Raw genomic sequence first — 12,511 nt, 5'->3', positions numbered from 1 at the left:
TGGCTATCCATTTGTTGGGTTTATACTATTATAAATAGATCTCTGGGTATGTTAATTCCATATAGGTTCAGCATTGCAACCAAAAATCCTGCAGGAATGGCTGACATTTTCTTCCAGAGCATCACTAAAAAAAAATTGATGTAAAGCATTTAAATATGAACGTTTAAAATCTGGGTGTTGAAATATCATGCAGTTAAAATGGGAGTGTCCAGCCACAGTGGCTTGAAATACAGTGGGCTAGAAATGTTGGGCTTCAATAGCATGAGGTGATTTCCATTTTGTGAAGAACTGTCGTTTCCCTATGTGATGGTAAGTGTCTATCTTTACAGCCAAACGGGAAAAAAGCTGATGGCCAAATGCCGGATGTTAATTCAGGAAAACCAGGAACTGGGGAGACAGCTGTCCCAGGGACGCATTGCACAGCTGGAGGCTGAATTAGCCTTGCAGAAGAAATACAGTGAGGAGCTCAAAAGCAGTCAAGATGGTGAGTGGAGTTTAGACATTTCAATTAGTAATGAGTGTTATTGTATGCGCAGTGGGGCTGATGTACATCGCTTAAAACGCAAGGTGTGCTTTTCATACATTTTCTCGGTTTCTCCGCTGTTGCTGAACTATCAGACTGCTTATCAGACTTCCAGAACTGGGTGAGCAGAAATTCTGGCAAATTGCAATGAGTGCTGAATTTGGTGCATTTGAGTGCTATAGTGAGAGTTTGGTGACTGAGGGTGTATAAGGCTTCATTTTTATCTAAAGTCTAGTCTTTCTTTTATTTAGTTAATTAACTTAAAAGTTGCTGTTTGGTTTAGAAGAAGGTGAATTTTCAATCCGCTTGAAACCAAGCTTCTACTTGTGGGCACTTGCAGCTGGAACTTGTTAATTAGTTAATTGGATTAGGCCAGTTTTCAGAGGCTAGATTCACAGTATAAAAGTGATCCCCTACAGTGCAGACTTTGTTTGCACTGAGTGCTGAATTTGAGTGCTATAGTGAGAGTTTGGTGACTGAGGGAGTGCTGCATTTGAGTGCTATAGTGAGAGTTTGGTGACTGAGGGAGTGCTGAATTTGGTGCATTTGAGTGCTATAGTGAGAGTTTGGTGACTGAGGGAGTTAGGTGAGGAGGGAGTAAGGTGCTCCTTTCATTTTGTTTCCTACATTTCCGCAAAGAGTGAGAAGAGAGCCAGGACTTTACAGAGAGTGCAGCTGGGACTGGGAGCAGAGTCGGAGGGCGGAGATCCAGTTGGTCCACAGAGCAGCTATATTCTGTAAGGTAAGAGGGGATGGAGGCTAGGCCAGTTGCATGCTCCTCCTGTGGGATGTGGGTGGTGAGGGATACCACCGGTGTTCCCGTTGACTATACCTGCGGGAAGTACACCCAACTCCAGCTCCTCGAAGACCGTGTTAGGGAACTGGAGCTGAAGCTGGATGAACTTCAGATCATCCGGGAGACAGAGGAGTGATAGAGAAGAGTTACAGGGAGGTAACCACACCCAAGGTACAGGACAAGAATAGCTGGGTTACAGTCAGGGGAAAAAAAACAAACAGGCAGACATTACAGGGAACCCTCGTGGCCGTTCCCCTTCAAAACAAGTATACTGTTTTGGATGCTGTTGGGGGGGGGGGGATGACCTAGCGGCCAGGTCTCTGGCACTGAGTCTGGCTCTGGGGCTCAGAAGGGATGGGGGGAGAAGAGAAAAGCAATAGTTGTAGGAGATTCAATGGTTAGGGGAATACATGGGAGATTTTGTGGTCGTGAGCGAGACTCCCGGAAGGTATGTTGCCTCCCGGGGGCCAGGGTTGTCTCGGACCATGTCTTCAGGATCCTTAAGGGGGAGGGGGAGCAGCCAGAAGTCGTGGTGCACATTGGTACCAACGACGTAGGTAGGAAAAGGGGTGTGGAGGTAATAAATGAGTTTAGGGAGTTAGGCTGGAAGTTAAAAGCCAGGACAGACAGCGTTGTCATCTCTGGTTTGTTGCCGGTGCCACGTGATAGCGAGGCTAGGAATAGCGGGAGAGTGCAGCTGAACACGTGGCTGCAGGAATGGTGTAGGAGGGAGGGCTTCAGGTATTTGGATAATTGGAGCGCATTCTGGGGAAGGTGGGACCTGTACAAGCAGGACGGGTTGCATCTGAACCAGAGGGGCACCAATATCCTGGGAGGGAGGTTTTCTAGTACTCTTCGGGAGGGTTTAAACTAATTTGGCAGGGGAATGGGAACCGGATTTGTAGTCCAGCAACTAAGGTAGCCGATATTCAGGACGCCAAAGAGTGTAATGAGGCAGTGGGGAAGGGAACACTGACAAAGGAGATTACTTGCAGGCGCGGAGATGGGTTGAAGTGTATTCTTCAACGCAAGAAGCATCAGGAATAAGGTGGGTGAATTTAAGGCATGGATCGGTACTTGGGACTACGATGTGGTGGCCATCACGGAAACTTGGATAGAAGAGGGGCAGAAATGGTTGTTGGAGGTCCCTGGTTATAGATGTTTCAATAAGATTAGGGAGGGTGGAAAAAGGTGGGGGGGGTGGCATTGTTAATTAGAGATAGTATAACAGCTGCAGAAAGGCAGTTCGAGGAGTATCAGCCTACTGAGGCAGTATGGGTTGAAGTCAGAAATAGAAAATGAGCAGTCACCTTGTTAGGAGTTTTCGATAGGCCCCACAATAGTAGCAGAGATGTGGAGGAACAGATTGGGAAACAGATTTTGTAAAGACGCAGAAGTCACAGGGTAGTAGTCATGGGTGACTTTAACTTCCCAAACGTTGAGTGGAAACTCTTTCGATCAAATAGTTTGGATGGGGTGGTGTTTGTGCAGTGTGTCCAGGAAGCTTTTCTAACACAGTATGTAGATTGTCCGACCAGAGGAGGGGCAATATTGGATTTAGTACTTGGTAATGAACCAGGGCAAGTGATAGATTTGTTAGTGGGGGAGCATTTTGGAGATAGTGACCACAATTCTGTGACTTTCACTTTAGTAATGGAGAGGGATCGGTGCGTGCAACAGGGCAAGGTTTACAACTGGGGGAAGGGTAAATATGATGTTGTCAGACAAGAATTGAAGTGCATAAGTTGGGAACATAGGCTGTCAGGGAAGGACACAAGTGAAATGTGGAACTTGTTCAAGGAACAGGTACTACGTGTCCTTGATATGTATGTCCCTGTCAGGCAGGGAAGCGATGGCCGAGTGAGGGAACCATGGTTGACAAGAGAGGTTGAATGTCTTGTTAAGAGGAAAAAGGAGACTTATGTAAGGCTGAGGAAACAAGGTTCAGACAGGGCGTTGGAGGGATACAATTTAGCCAGGAGGGAACTGAAGAAAGGGATTAGGAGAGCTAAGAGAGGGCATGAACAATCTTTTTGGCGGGTAGGATCAAGTCATTAGCAAATAGGGTTAAGGAAAATCCCAAGGCTTTTTACACGTACATAAAAAGCAAGAGGGTAGCCAGGGAAAGGGTTGGCCCACTGAAGGATAGGCAAGGGAATCTATGTGTGGAGCCAGAGGAAATGGGCGAGGTACTAAATGAATACTTTGCATCAGTATTCACCAAAGAGAAGGAATTGGTAGATGTTGAGTCTGGAGAAGGGGGTGTAGATAGCCTGGGTCACATTGTGATCCAAAAAGATGAGGTGTTGGGTGTCTTAAAAAATATTAAGGTAGATAAGTCCCCAGGGCCGGATGGGATCTACCCCAGAATACTGAAGGAGGCTGGAGAGGAAATTGCTGAGGCCTTGACAGAAATCTTTGGATCCTTGCTGTCTTCAGGGGATGTCCCGGAGGACTGGAGAATAGCCAATGTTGTTCCTCTGTTTAAGAAGGGTAGCAAGGATAATCCCGGGAACTACAGGCCGGTGAGCCTTACGTCAGTGGTAGGGAAATTACTGGAGAGAATTCTTAGAGACAGGATCTACTCCCATTTGGAAGCAAATGGACGTATTAGTGAGAGGCAGCACGGTTTTGTGAAGGGGAGGTCGTGTCTCACTAACTTGATAGAGTTTTTCGAGGAGGTCACTAAGATGATTGATGCAGGTAGGGCAGTAGATGTTGTCTATATGGACTTCAGTAAGGCCTTTGACAAGGTCCCTCATGGTAGACTAGTACAAAAAGGTGAAGTCACACGGGATCAGGGGTGAACTGGCAAGGTGGATACAGAACTGGCTAGGCCATAGAAGGCAGAGGGTAGCAATGGAGGGATGCTTTTCTAATTGGAGGGCTGTGACCAGTGGTGTTCCACAGGGATCAGTGCTGGGACCTTTGCTCTTTGTAGTATATATAAATGATTTGGAGGAAAATGTAACTGGTCTGATTAGTAAGTTTGCAGATGACACAAAGGTTGGTGGAATTGCGGATAGCGATGAGGACTGTCTGAGGATACAGCAGGATTTAGATTGTCTGGAGACTTGGGCGGAGAGATGGCAGATGGAGTTTAATCCGGACAAATGTGAGGTAATGCATTTTGGAAGGTCTAATGCAGGTTGGGAATATACAGTGAATGGTAGAACCCTCCAGAGTATTGAAAGTCAAAGAGATCTAGGAGTACAGGCCCACAGGTCATTGAAAGGGGCAACACAGGTGGAGAAGGTAGTCAAGAAGGCATACGGCATGCTTGCCTTCATTGGCCGGGGCATTGAGTATAAGAATTGGCAAGTCATGTTGCAGCTGTATAGAACCTGAGTTAGGCCACACTTGGAGTATAGTGTTCAATTCTGGTCGCCACACTACCAGTAGGATGTGGAGGCTTTAGAGAGGGTGCAGAAGAGATTTACCAGAATGTTGCCTGGTATGGAGGGCATAAGCTATGAGGAGCGGTTGAATAAACTCGGTTTGTTCTCACTGGAACGAAGGAGGTTGAGGGGCGACCTGATAGAGGTATACAAAATTATGAGGGGCATAGACAGAGTGGATAGTCAGAGGCTTTTCCCCAGGGTAGAGGGGTCAATTACTAGGGGGCATAGGTTTAAGGTGAGAGGGGCAAGGTTTAGAGTAGATGTACGAGGCAAGTTTTTTACGCAGAGGGTAGTGGGTACCTGGAACACGCTACCGGAGGAGGTAGTGGAAACAGGGACGATAGGGACATTTAAGGGGCACCTTGACAAATATATGAATAGGATGGGAATAGAAGGATACGGACCCAGGAAGTGTAGAAGATTGTAGTTTAGTCGGGCAGTATGGTCGGCACGGGCTTGGAGGGCCGAAGGGCCTGTTCCTGTGCTGTACATTTCTTTGTTGTTCTTTGTTCTTTGGAAAGCCCCAAGGCCTTTTACACATATGTGGGAAATATGAGAATGACTACAGCGAGGATAGGTCCGATCAAGGACAGTAGCGGGAGATTATGTATGGAGTCTGAAGAGTTAGGAGAGGTCTTGAACGAGTACTTTTCTTCTGTATTTACAAATGAGAGGGGCCATATTGTTGGAGAGGACAGTGTGAAACAGACTGGTAAGCTCGAGGAAATACTTATTAGGAAGGAAGATGTGTTGGGCATTTTGAAAAACTTGAGGATAGACAAGTCCCCCGGGCCTGATGGGATATATCCAAGGATTCTATGGGAAGCAAGAGATGAAATTGCAGAGCCGTTGGCAATGATCTTTTCGTCCTCACTGTCAACAGGGGTGGTACCAGGGGATTGGAGAGTGGCGAATGTCGTGCCCCTGTTGAAAAAAGGGAAGAGGGATAACCCTGGGAATTACAGGCCAGTTAGTCTTACTTTGGTGGTAGGCAAAGTAATGGAAAGGGTACTGAAGGACAGGATTTCTGAGCATCTGGAAAGACGCTGCTTGATTAGGGATAGTCAGCACGGATTTGTGAGTGGTAGGTCTTGCCTTACAAGTCTTATTGAATTCTTTGAGGAGGTGACCAAGCATGTGGATGAAGGTAAAGCAGTGGATGTAGTGTACATGGATTTTAGTAAGGCACTTGATAAAGTTCCCCATGGTAGGCTTATGCAGAAAGTAAGGAGGCATGGGATAGTGGGAAATTTGGCTTGTTGGATAACGAACTGGCTAACCGATAGAAGTCAAAGAGTGGTGGTAGATGGCGAATATTCAGCCTGGATCACAGTTACCAGTGGTGTACCGCAGGGATCAGTTTTGGGTCCTCTGCTGTTTGTGATTTTCATTAGTAAATTTGCAGACGATACGAAGATTGGTGGAGTTGTGGATAGTAAGGAGGGCTGTTGTCGGCTGCAAAGAGACATAGATAGGATGCAGAGCTGGGCTGAGAAGTGGCAGATGGAGTTTAACCCTGAAAAGTGTGAGGTTGTCCATTTTGGAAAGACAATATGAATGCGGAATACAGGGTTAACGGTAGAGTTCTTGGCAATGTGGAGGAGCAGAGAGATCTTGGGGTCTATGTTCATACATCTTTGAAAGTTGCCACTCAAGTGGATAGAGCTGTAAAGAAGGCCTATGGTGTGCTGGCGTTCATTAACAGAGGGATTGAATTTAAGAGCCGAGAGGTGATGATGCAGCTGTACAAAACTTTGGTAAGGCCACATTTGGAGTACTGTGTACAGTTCTGGTTGCCTCATTTTAGGAAGGATGTGGAAGCTTTGGAAAAGATGCAAAGGAGATTTACCAGGATGTTGCCTGGAATGGAGAGTAGGTCTTACGAGGAAAGATTGAGGGTTGAGGGCCTTTTCTCATTAGAGCGGAGAAGGATGAAGGGCGACTTGATAGAGGTTTATAAGATGATCAGGGGAATAGATAGAGTAGACAGTCAGAGACTTTTTCCCCGGGTGGAACAAACCATTACAAGGGGACATAAATTTAAGGTGAATGGTGGAAGATATAGGGGGGATGTTAGAGGTAGGTTCTTTACCCAGAGAGTAGTGGGGGCATGGAATGCACTGCCTGTGGAAGTAGTTGAGTCGGAAACATTAGGGACCTTCAAGCAGCTATTGGATAGGTACATGGATTACGGTAGAATAATATAGTGTAGATTTATTTGTTCTTAAGGGCAGCACGGTAGCATTGTGGATAGCACAATTGCTTCACAGCTCCAGGGTCCCAGGTTTGATTCCGGCTTGGGTCACTGTCTGTGTGGAGTCTGCACATCCTCCCCGTGCCTGCGTGGGTTTCCTCCGGGTGCTCCGGTTTCCTCCCACAGTCCAAAGATGTGCAGGTTAGGTGGATTGGCCATGATAAATTGCCCTTAGTGTTGGGTGGAGGTGTTGACTATGGGTAGGGTGCTCTTTCCAAGAGCCGGTGCAGACTCAATGGGCCGAATGGCCTCCTTCTGCACTGTAAATTCAATGATAATCTATGATTAATCTAGGACAAAGGTTCGGCACAACATCGTGGGCCGAAGGGCCTGTTCTGTGCCGTATTTTTCTATGTTCTAATTAATTGGGAAAATTGAAGCCATTATTTTAGCTCTGCTCACTGGCTGTCAACTCCAACCCTCTCCCTAAATCTTGGAGTCACATTTGACTTTATGAGCTTATGATTTAACTCATAACATCGTCTGGCTCTGTCCTGTCTCGGCCCATCTGCTGAAATCCTCATTCATGCCTTTCTTACCTCTAGAGTTGACTATTCTACTGCACTTCTGACTGGTCTTTCACATTTTACCCTCTGTGAACTTGTCATCCAAAACTCTGCTACTCGTGTCTTAACTGTCAGCCTGATGATGAGCATTGACTCTGGTCAAGCAATGTCTTGATTTTAAAATTCTGATCTGTGTTTCTAAATCCCTTCATGGCCTCTCCCATCCTTACCTCTGGAATCTCTTCTAGCCCCCCACCTCTGCCACCTGTGCTCCTTATTTTGGACTCTCGATCCTGATTTTAATTGCTCCACCATTAATGGCTGTGCTTTCCGTTGCCTAGGCCCTAAGCCCTGGAGTACCTTTCCTACATGTCTCCACCTCTCTGCCTTGCTTTCCTGCTTTAAAACACTCAACACCTATATCTCTAATCCAGCTCTGTTCACCTGATCTGATATCTCCTTATGCGACTTTATACATGTGTACATTCAAGGTGTTGCAGAAATAGAAGTTTTTTTCAGGTTTAATTCCAATTTTATCCAGACGTTTTGCTTGCAATAAAATATACATCTGTTTGGCTAATTTGAGGGCAGCATGGTGGCGCAGTGATTAGCACTGCTGCCTCACAACGTCGAGTGCCCGTGTTCGATCCCAGTCCTGGGTCACTGTCCGTGTGGAGTTTGCCCATTCTCCCCGTGTCTGCGTGGGTCTCACCCCCACAACCCAAAAAGATGTGCAGGGTAGGTGAACTGTACACATTAAATTGCCCCTTAATTGGGGGGTGGGGTGGAAGAACTGGGTCCACTAAATTTATATAAAAATAAGCTTGGCTAATTTGATAGTATTCGTCTCTGAGTCAGAGGTTACGTTCAAGCCCATTTCAGGACTTGAGCACATAAGACCATAAGACATAGGAGCATAATTAGGCCACTCAGCCCATCGAGTCTGCTCCACCATTAAATCATGGCTGATATTTTTCTCATCCCCATTCTCCTGCCTTCTCCCCATAACCCCATATCCCCTTATTAATCAAGAACCTATATCTCTATCTTAAAGATACTCAGTGATTTGCCCACACCGCCTTCTATTCCACCGATTCACCACCCTATGGCTGAAGAAATTCCTCCTCATCACTGTTTTAAAGGATTGCCCCTGCAGTCTGAGGCTGTGGCCTCCGTTCTAGTTTCTCCTACCAGTGGGAACACCCTCTCCACGTTCACTCTATCCAGGCCTCGCGGTATCCTGTAAGTTTCAATAAGATCCCTCCTCATCCTTCGAAAGTCCTCGACCATTCCTCATACGACAAGCTCTTCATTCCAGGGATCATTCTTGTGAAACTCCTCTGGACCCTTTCCAAAGCCAGTACGTCCTTCCTTAGATATGGGGCCCAAAACTGTTCACAATACTCCAAATGGGATCTGACCAGAGCCTTGTATAGCCTCAGAAGTACATCCCTGGTCTTGTATTCTAGCCCTCTCGACATGAACTCTAACATTGCATTTGCCTTCCTAACTGCCGACTGAGCCTGCACGTTAACCTTAAGACAACCGTGAACTCCCTTTGTGTTCTGTTTTCCTAAGAATCTTCCCCATTTAGAAAATAGTCAATGCCTCCATTTCTCATTCCAAAGTGCATAACCGCTTTTCCACATTGTATTCCATCTGCCACTTCTTTGCCCACTCCTAGCCTGTCAAGTCCTTCTGCAGCCCACCTGCTTTCTCAATACTACCTGCCCCTCTACAGATCTTTGTATCATCTGCAAACCTAGCAACAGTGCCTTCATACAGATCATTAATGTATATTGTGAAAAGTTGTGGTCCCAGCACCGACCCCTGAGGCACACCCCTAGTCACTGGCTGCCATCCTGAAAAAGACCCCTTTATCCCCAATCTCTGCCTTCTGCCAGTCAAACAATCCTCTATCCATGTCAGGATCTTGCCCTTAACAGCATGGGCATTATTTAACAGTTTCATGTGTGGCACTTTGTCAAAAACCTTCTGGAAATCTAAATAAATCATGTCTACTGGTTCTCCTTTGTCTAACTTCCTTGTTACTTCTTCAAAGAACTCTAACTAATTTTTCAGACATGACCCTTGTGCTGACTTAGTCCTATTTTACCATGCACTTCCAAGTATTCTGCGATTTCATCTTTAATAATGGACTCTGAAATCTTGCCAATGACCAAAGTCAGGCTAACAGGCCTATAATTTTCCGTCTTCTGCCTCCCTCCCTTCTTAAACAGTAGTGTTACATTAGCCACTTTCCAGTCCTCTGGAACTCTACTTGCCGCCAGTGATTCCTGAAAGATCACCACCAATGCCTCCACGATCTCCTCAGCTATCTCTTTTAGAACCCTGGGGTGTAGTCCATCCGGTCCAGGTGACTTATCCACCTTCAGACCTTTCAGTTTCCCTAGAACCTTCTCCTTAGTGATGGCCACTGCACTCACCTCTGCCCCCTGATTCTCCTGGAGCTCTGGTATCCCACTGGTGTCTTCCACCGTGAAGACTGATGCAAAGTAACTATTCTGTTCCTCTGCCAATTCTTTATTTTCTATTATTACTTCTCCAGCCACATTTTCCACTGGTCCAAAGTCTATTTTTGCTCTCTTACATAATCCAGTACTGTGGTAGTGCTGCATTGATAGGATGAATGATACCTTAAACTGTTATATTAGAGATGAAAGATCATTCAAAGGAGAGCAGGAAGTCAATGTCCCTCCCTTATCTCGTTCATCCAGTTGCTGTTTGTAGAACTTATCACCGAATGATCATTACTTTTGTTCTGCCTTTAATCAGATAAATACAAGTTTTTAAAATTGGTAATGGTTAAAGCTGTATAAAGTAAGGTTGGAACATAGCTTGCATGTATAGTAAATTCTTGATCTTCAGAAAACTATTGATTTTCTCAACTGGGAACCGGTTGCCCAGCCTGTTATACCAATGTTCAGCAAATGTTGCATAGCTCAAACATGAAGTGGTGTGGGTTTTTTTGAAGAATATTTTTATAATGCTAACCTATTATTTTTGAAAACATATTCTACCATGGTGCATTTTAAGACCATTATTTTGGTCTAATTAAAGAGAAATTTGATTGCCATCATGTTCTGCCAAGCACACCAAGAATAGTGGGAGACTCATGATGTCGCAGCCATTCGTAGACACAATGGTTCTAGTTTATTCCATTGTGGGTATGTTTTGATAGCGATCTTCCCATCTCTTAACTGTCTGAAGGGCAGATTATAGAGTGGAATTTATGGCCATGATCAATTAGGGAAAATATAGATTTATAAGGGACTTTGCTTTTATTGTTACGATATTGGTTAGATGAAGGAAATATGGTGGATGTTATAAATTAGTTTTCAAATGGGCTCAAGTGTCACATAAGAGGCTCATTACTAAGATGATTGCCTATATTAAAGGCACTATAGCTGGGCACTGTAACTGCATAATTTGGGAGACTACTGTGGGTGGGGCATAAATGAATCGATAAAAAGACGAATTGCAAATGCTAGAAATACTAAGGTCTGACAGCATCTGTGAGAGTTAATGTTTCAAGTCTAATGTGGCTGAGGGGTGAAGAGATTTTTTTGGATTGGAGATACTGGTGTGCTCTGGGGTTTAACCTAGGTACTCTAATGTTTCACTTGTATTAATCACTTTGATATATGCATAAAAGGCATTTCATCAAAATCTACAGATGACGCAGGTTGCCAAGGGTGGGCAGATAAATACAATGTACAGGTATGTGAAGTATATTTAGTTTGGGAGGGAAAGGGCATATCTTAAATTATTTAAAGTAAAAAAGCATAAGATACCTAGAGTTGTGGTTACTTAGATCTTCATAGTGTTGTGGGCCAGGGTTTAGAGAGCCCCAAAGTGTATCATGGAGTTCACCTGACCCACAACTTTGAATAGATTGTGGTTATGGGGAATACACGGGCTTTCTCTGCAGGTGTAATACAACAGAAATCTACAGCACTTTATGAAACCAGTTAACACTTTATAAACCCACAGTAAACATCTTAACAACTATCAACACCAATAAATCCCCAAAGAATACATCACCCTTATGATAACCCTTAATAAGTTCCCAAACAACATCCGGAAGACAAAAGACCCTTTTTAACACCGAGATCAGGTTTAAATTCTCTACTGAGAGCAGTTATCACTCTGAATTCACCAAATGATCGAGAGATAGTCATTAGATTGCAGAGAGATCAAAATTACACCTTCTTTGGCTGGTTGCAGCTCCAACACTAAAACAAAACTAAAAAACACAGGCACACCCAAGCTTTTCCTCAAAGCGAAACTAAAAAGCAGAGCCACTTGAGCAGACAGACATTTCTTAAAGTGACATTCCCATGACACCCCCCCACCGCCCCCCCCCCCCCCCCCAAACAAAAAAAATAAACCATCCAACTTCAAGATGGTTTTATTTTTCACCTTTTCACTATCCTTTGAGAAATATGGGCAGTGAATATGCATCTTTTTTTCAACAAAACAAAACACACAAACATTTAATAATAACACAGTCCATTTTTGTTCTTCTTCCTCCAACTGGAATCCTTCTCGATTGACAGTCTCTTTGGACAAGAAGGTCTTTGCACGATCCATCCATTTCTCTATGCCTTGGCATTTCTCTTTAAAGTCAGATACTTTAGTTCAATCTGACCAGAGTCCCTTGTAATTCTCCAACACAGGAGCATTGGTTATCACAGCTTGTAGGCATTCATATGCCTGCTGAAACTCTGCTGTCCACTGAAATTTTTGACGTTTCTTCAGCAAGTCCATCAGTGGAGCAACCACGCTGCAAACATTTGACACAAATGTTCGATCAAATCCACTCATGCCAAGAAATCACATTGTTTTCCTTTGTCTCGAGGGTATTGGAAACTCCTCAATAACTTTTGTTTTCACATCCCGTGTGACCATTCGACCCTGTCCGATTGTTTGACCAAGGACAGTGACTTGGGCTTGTCCAAGTTCACTTTTGGTGAGGTTTACCACCAAATCCGCCTCCTAAAGTCAATT

The 12,511-nt window shown here is 44.7% G+C and overlaps 1 protein-coding gene across 1 annotated transcript in view; it reads left to right on the top strand.

Annotated features, from left to right (window-relative positions):
* wtap (WT1 associated protein) overlaps window positions 1-12,511 on the top strand; it is an 88,318-nt gene that overhangs the window by 35,858 nt on the left and 39,949 nt on the right. Inside the window, exon 4 of the mRNA XM_072502609.1 lies at window positions 330-484. Coding sequence (XP_072358710.1) covers window positions 330-484 — 155 coding nt within the window. The remainder of the gene's footprint in view (window positions 1-329; window positions 485-12,511) is intronic.

This window comes from Scyliorhinus torazame, chromosome 1 (genome assembly GCF_047496885.1).
Source record: "Scyliorhinus torazame isolate Kashiwa2021f chromosome 1, sScyTor2.1, whole genome shotgun sequence".
Lineage (NCBI taxonomy): Eukaryota > Metazoa > Chordata > Chondrichthyes > Carcharhiniformes > Scyliorhinidae > Scyliorhinus > Scyliorhinus torazame.
This window is presented reverse-complemented; position numbering and strand designations above follow the sequence as displayed.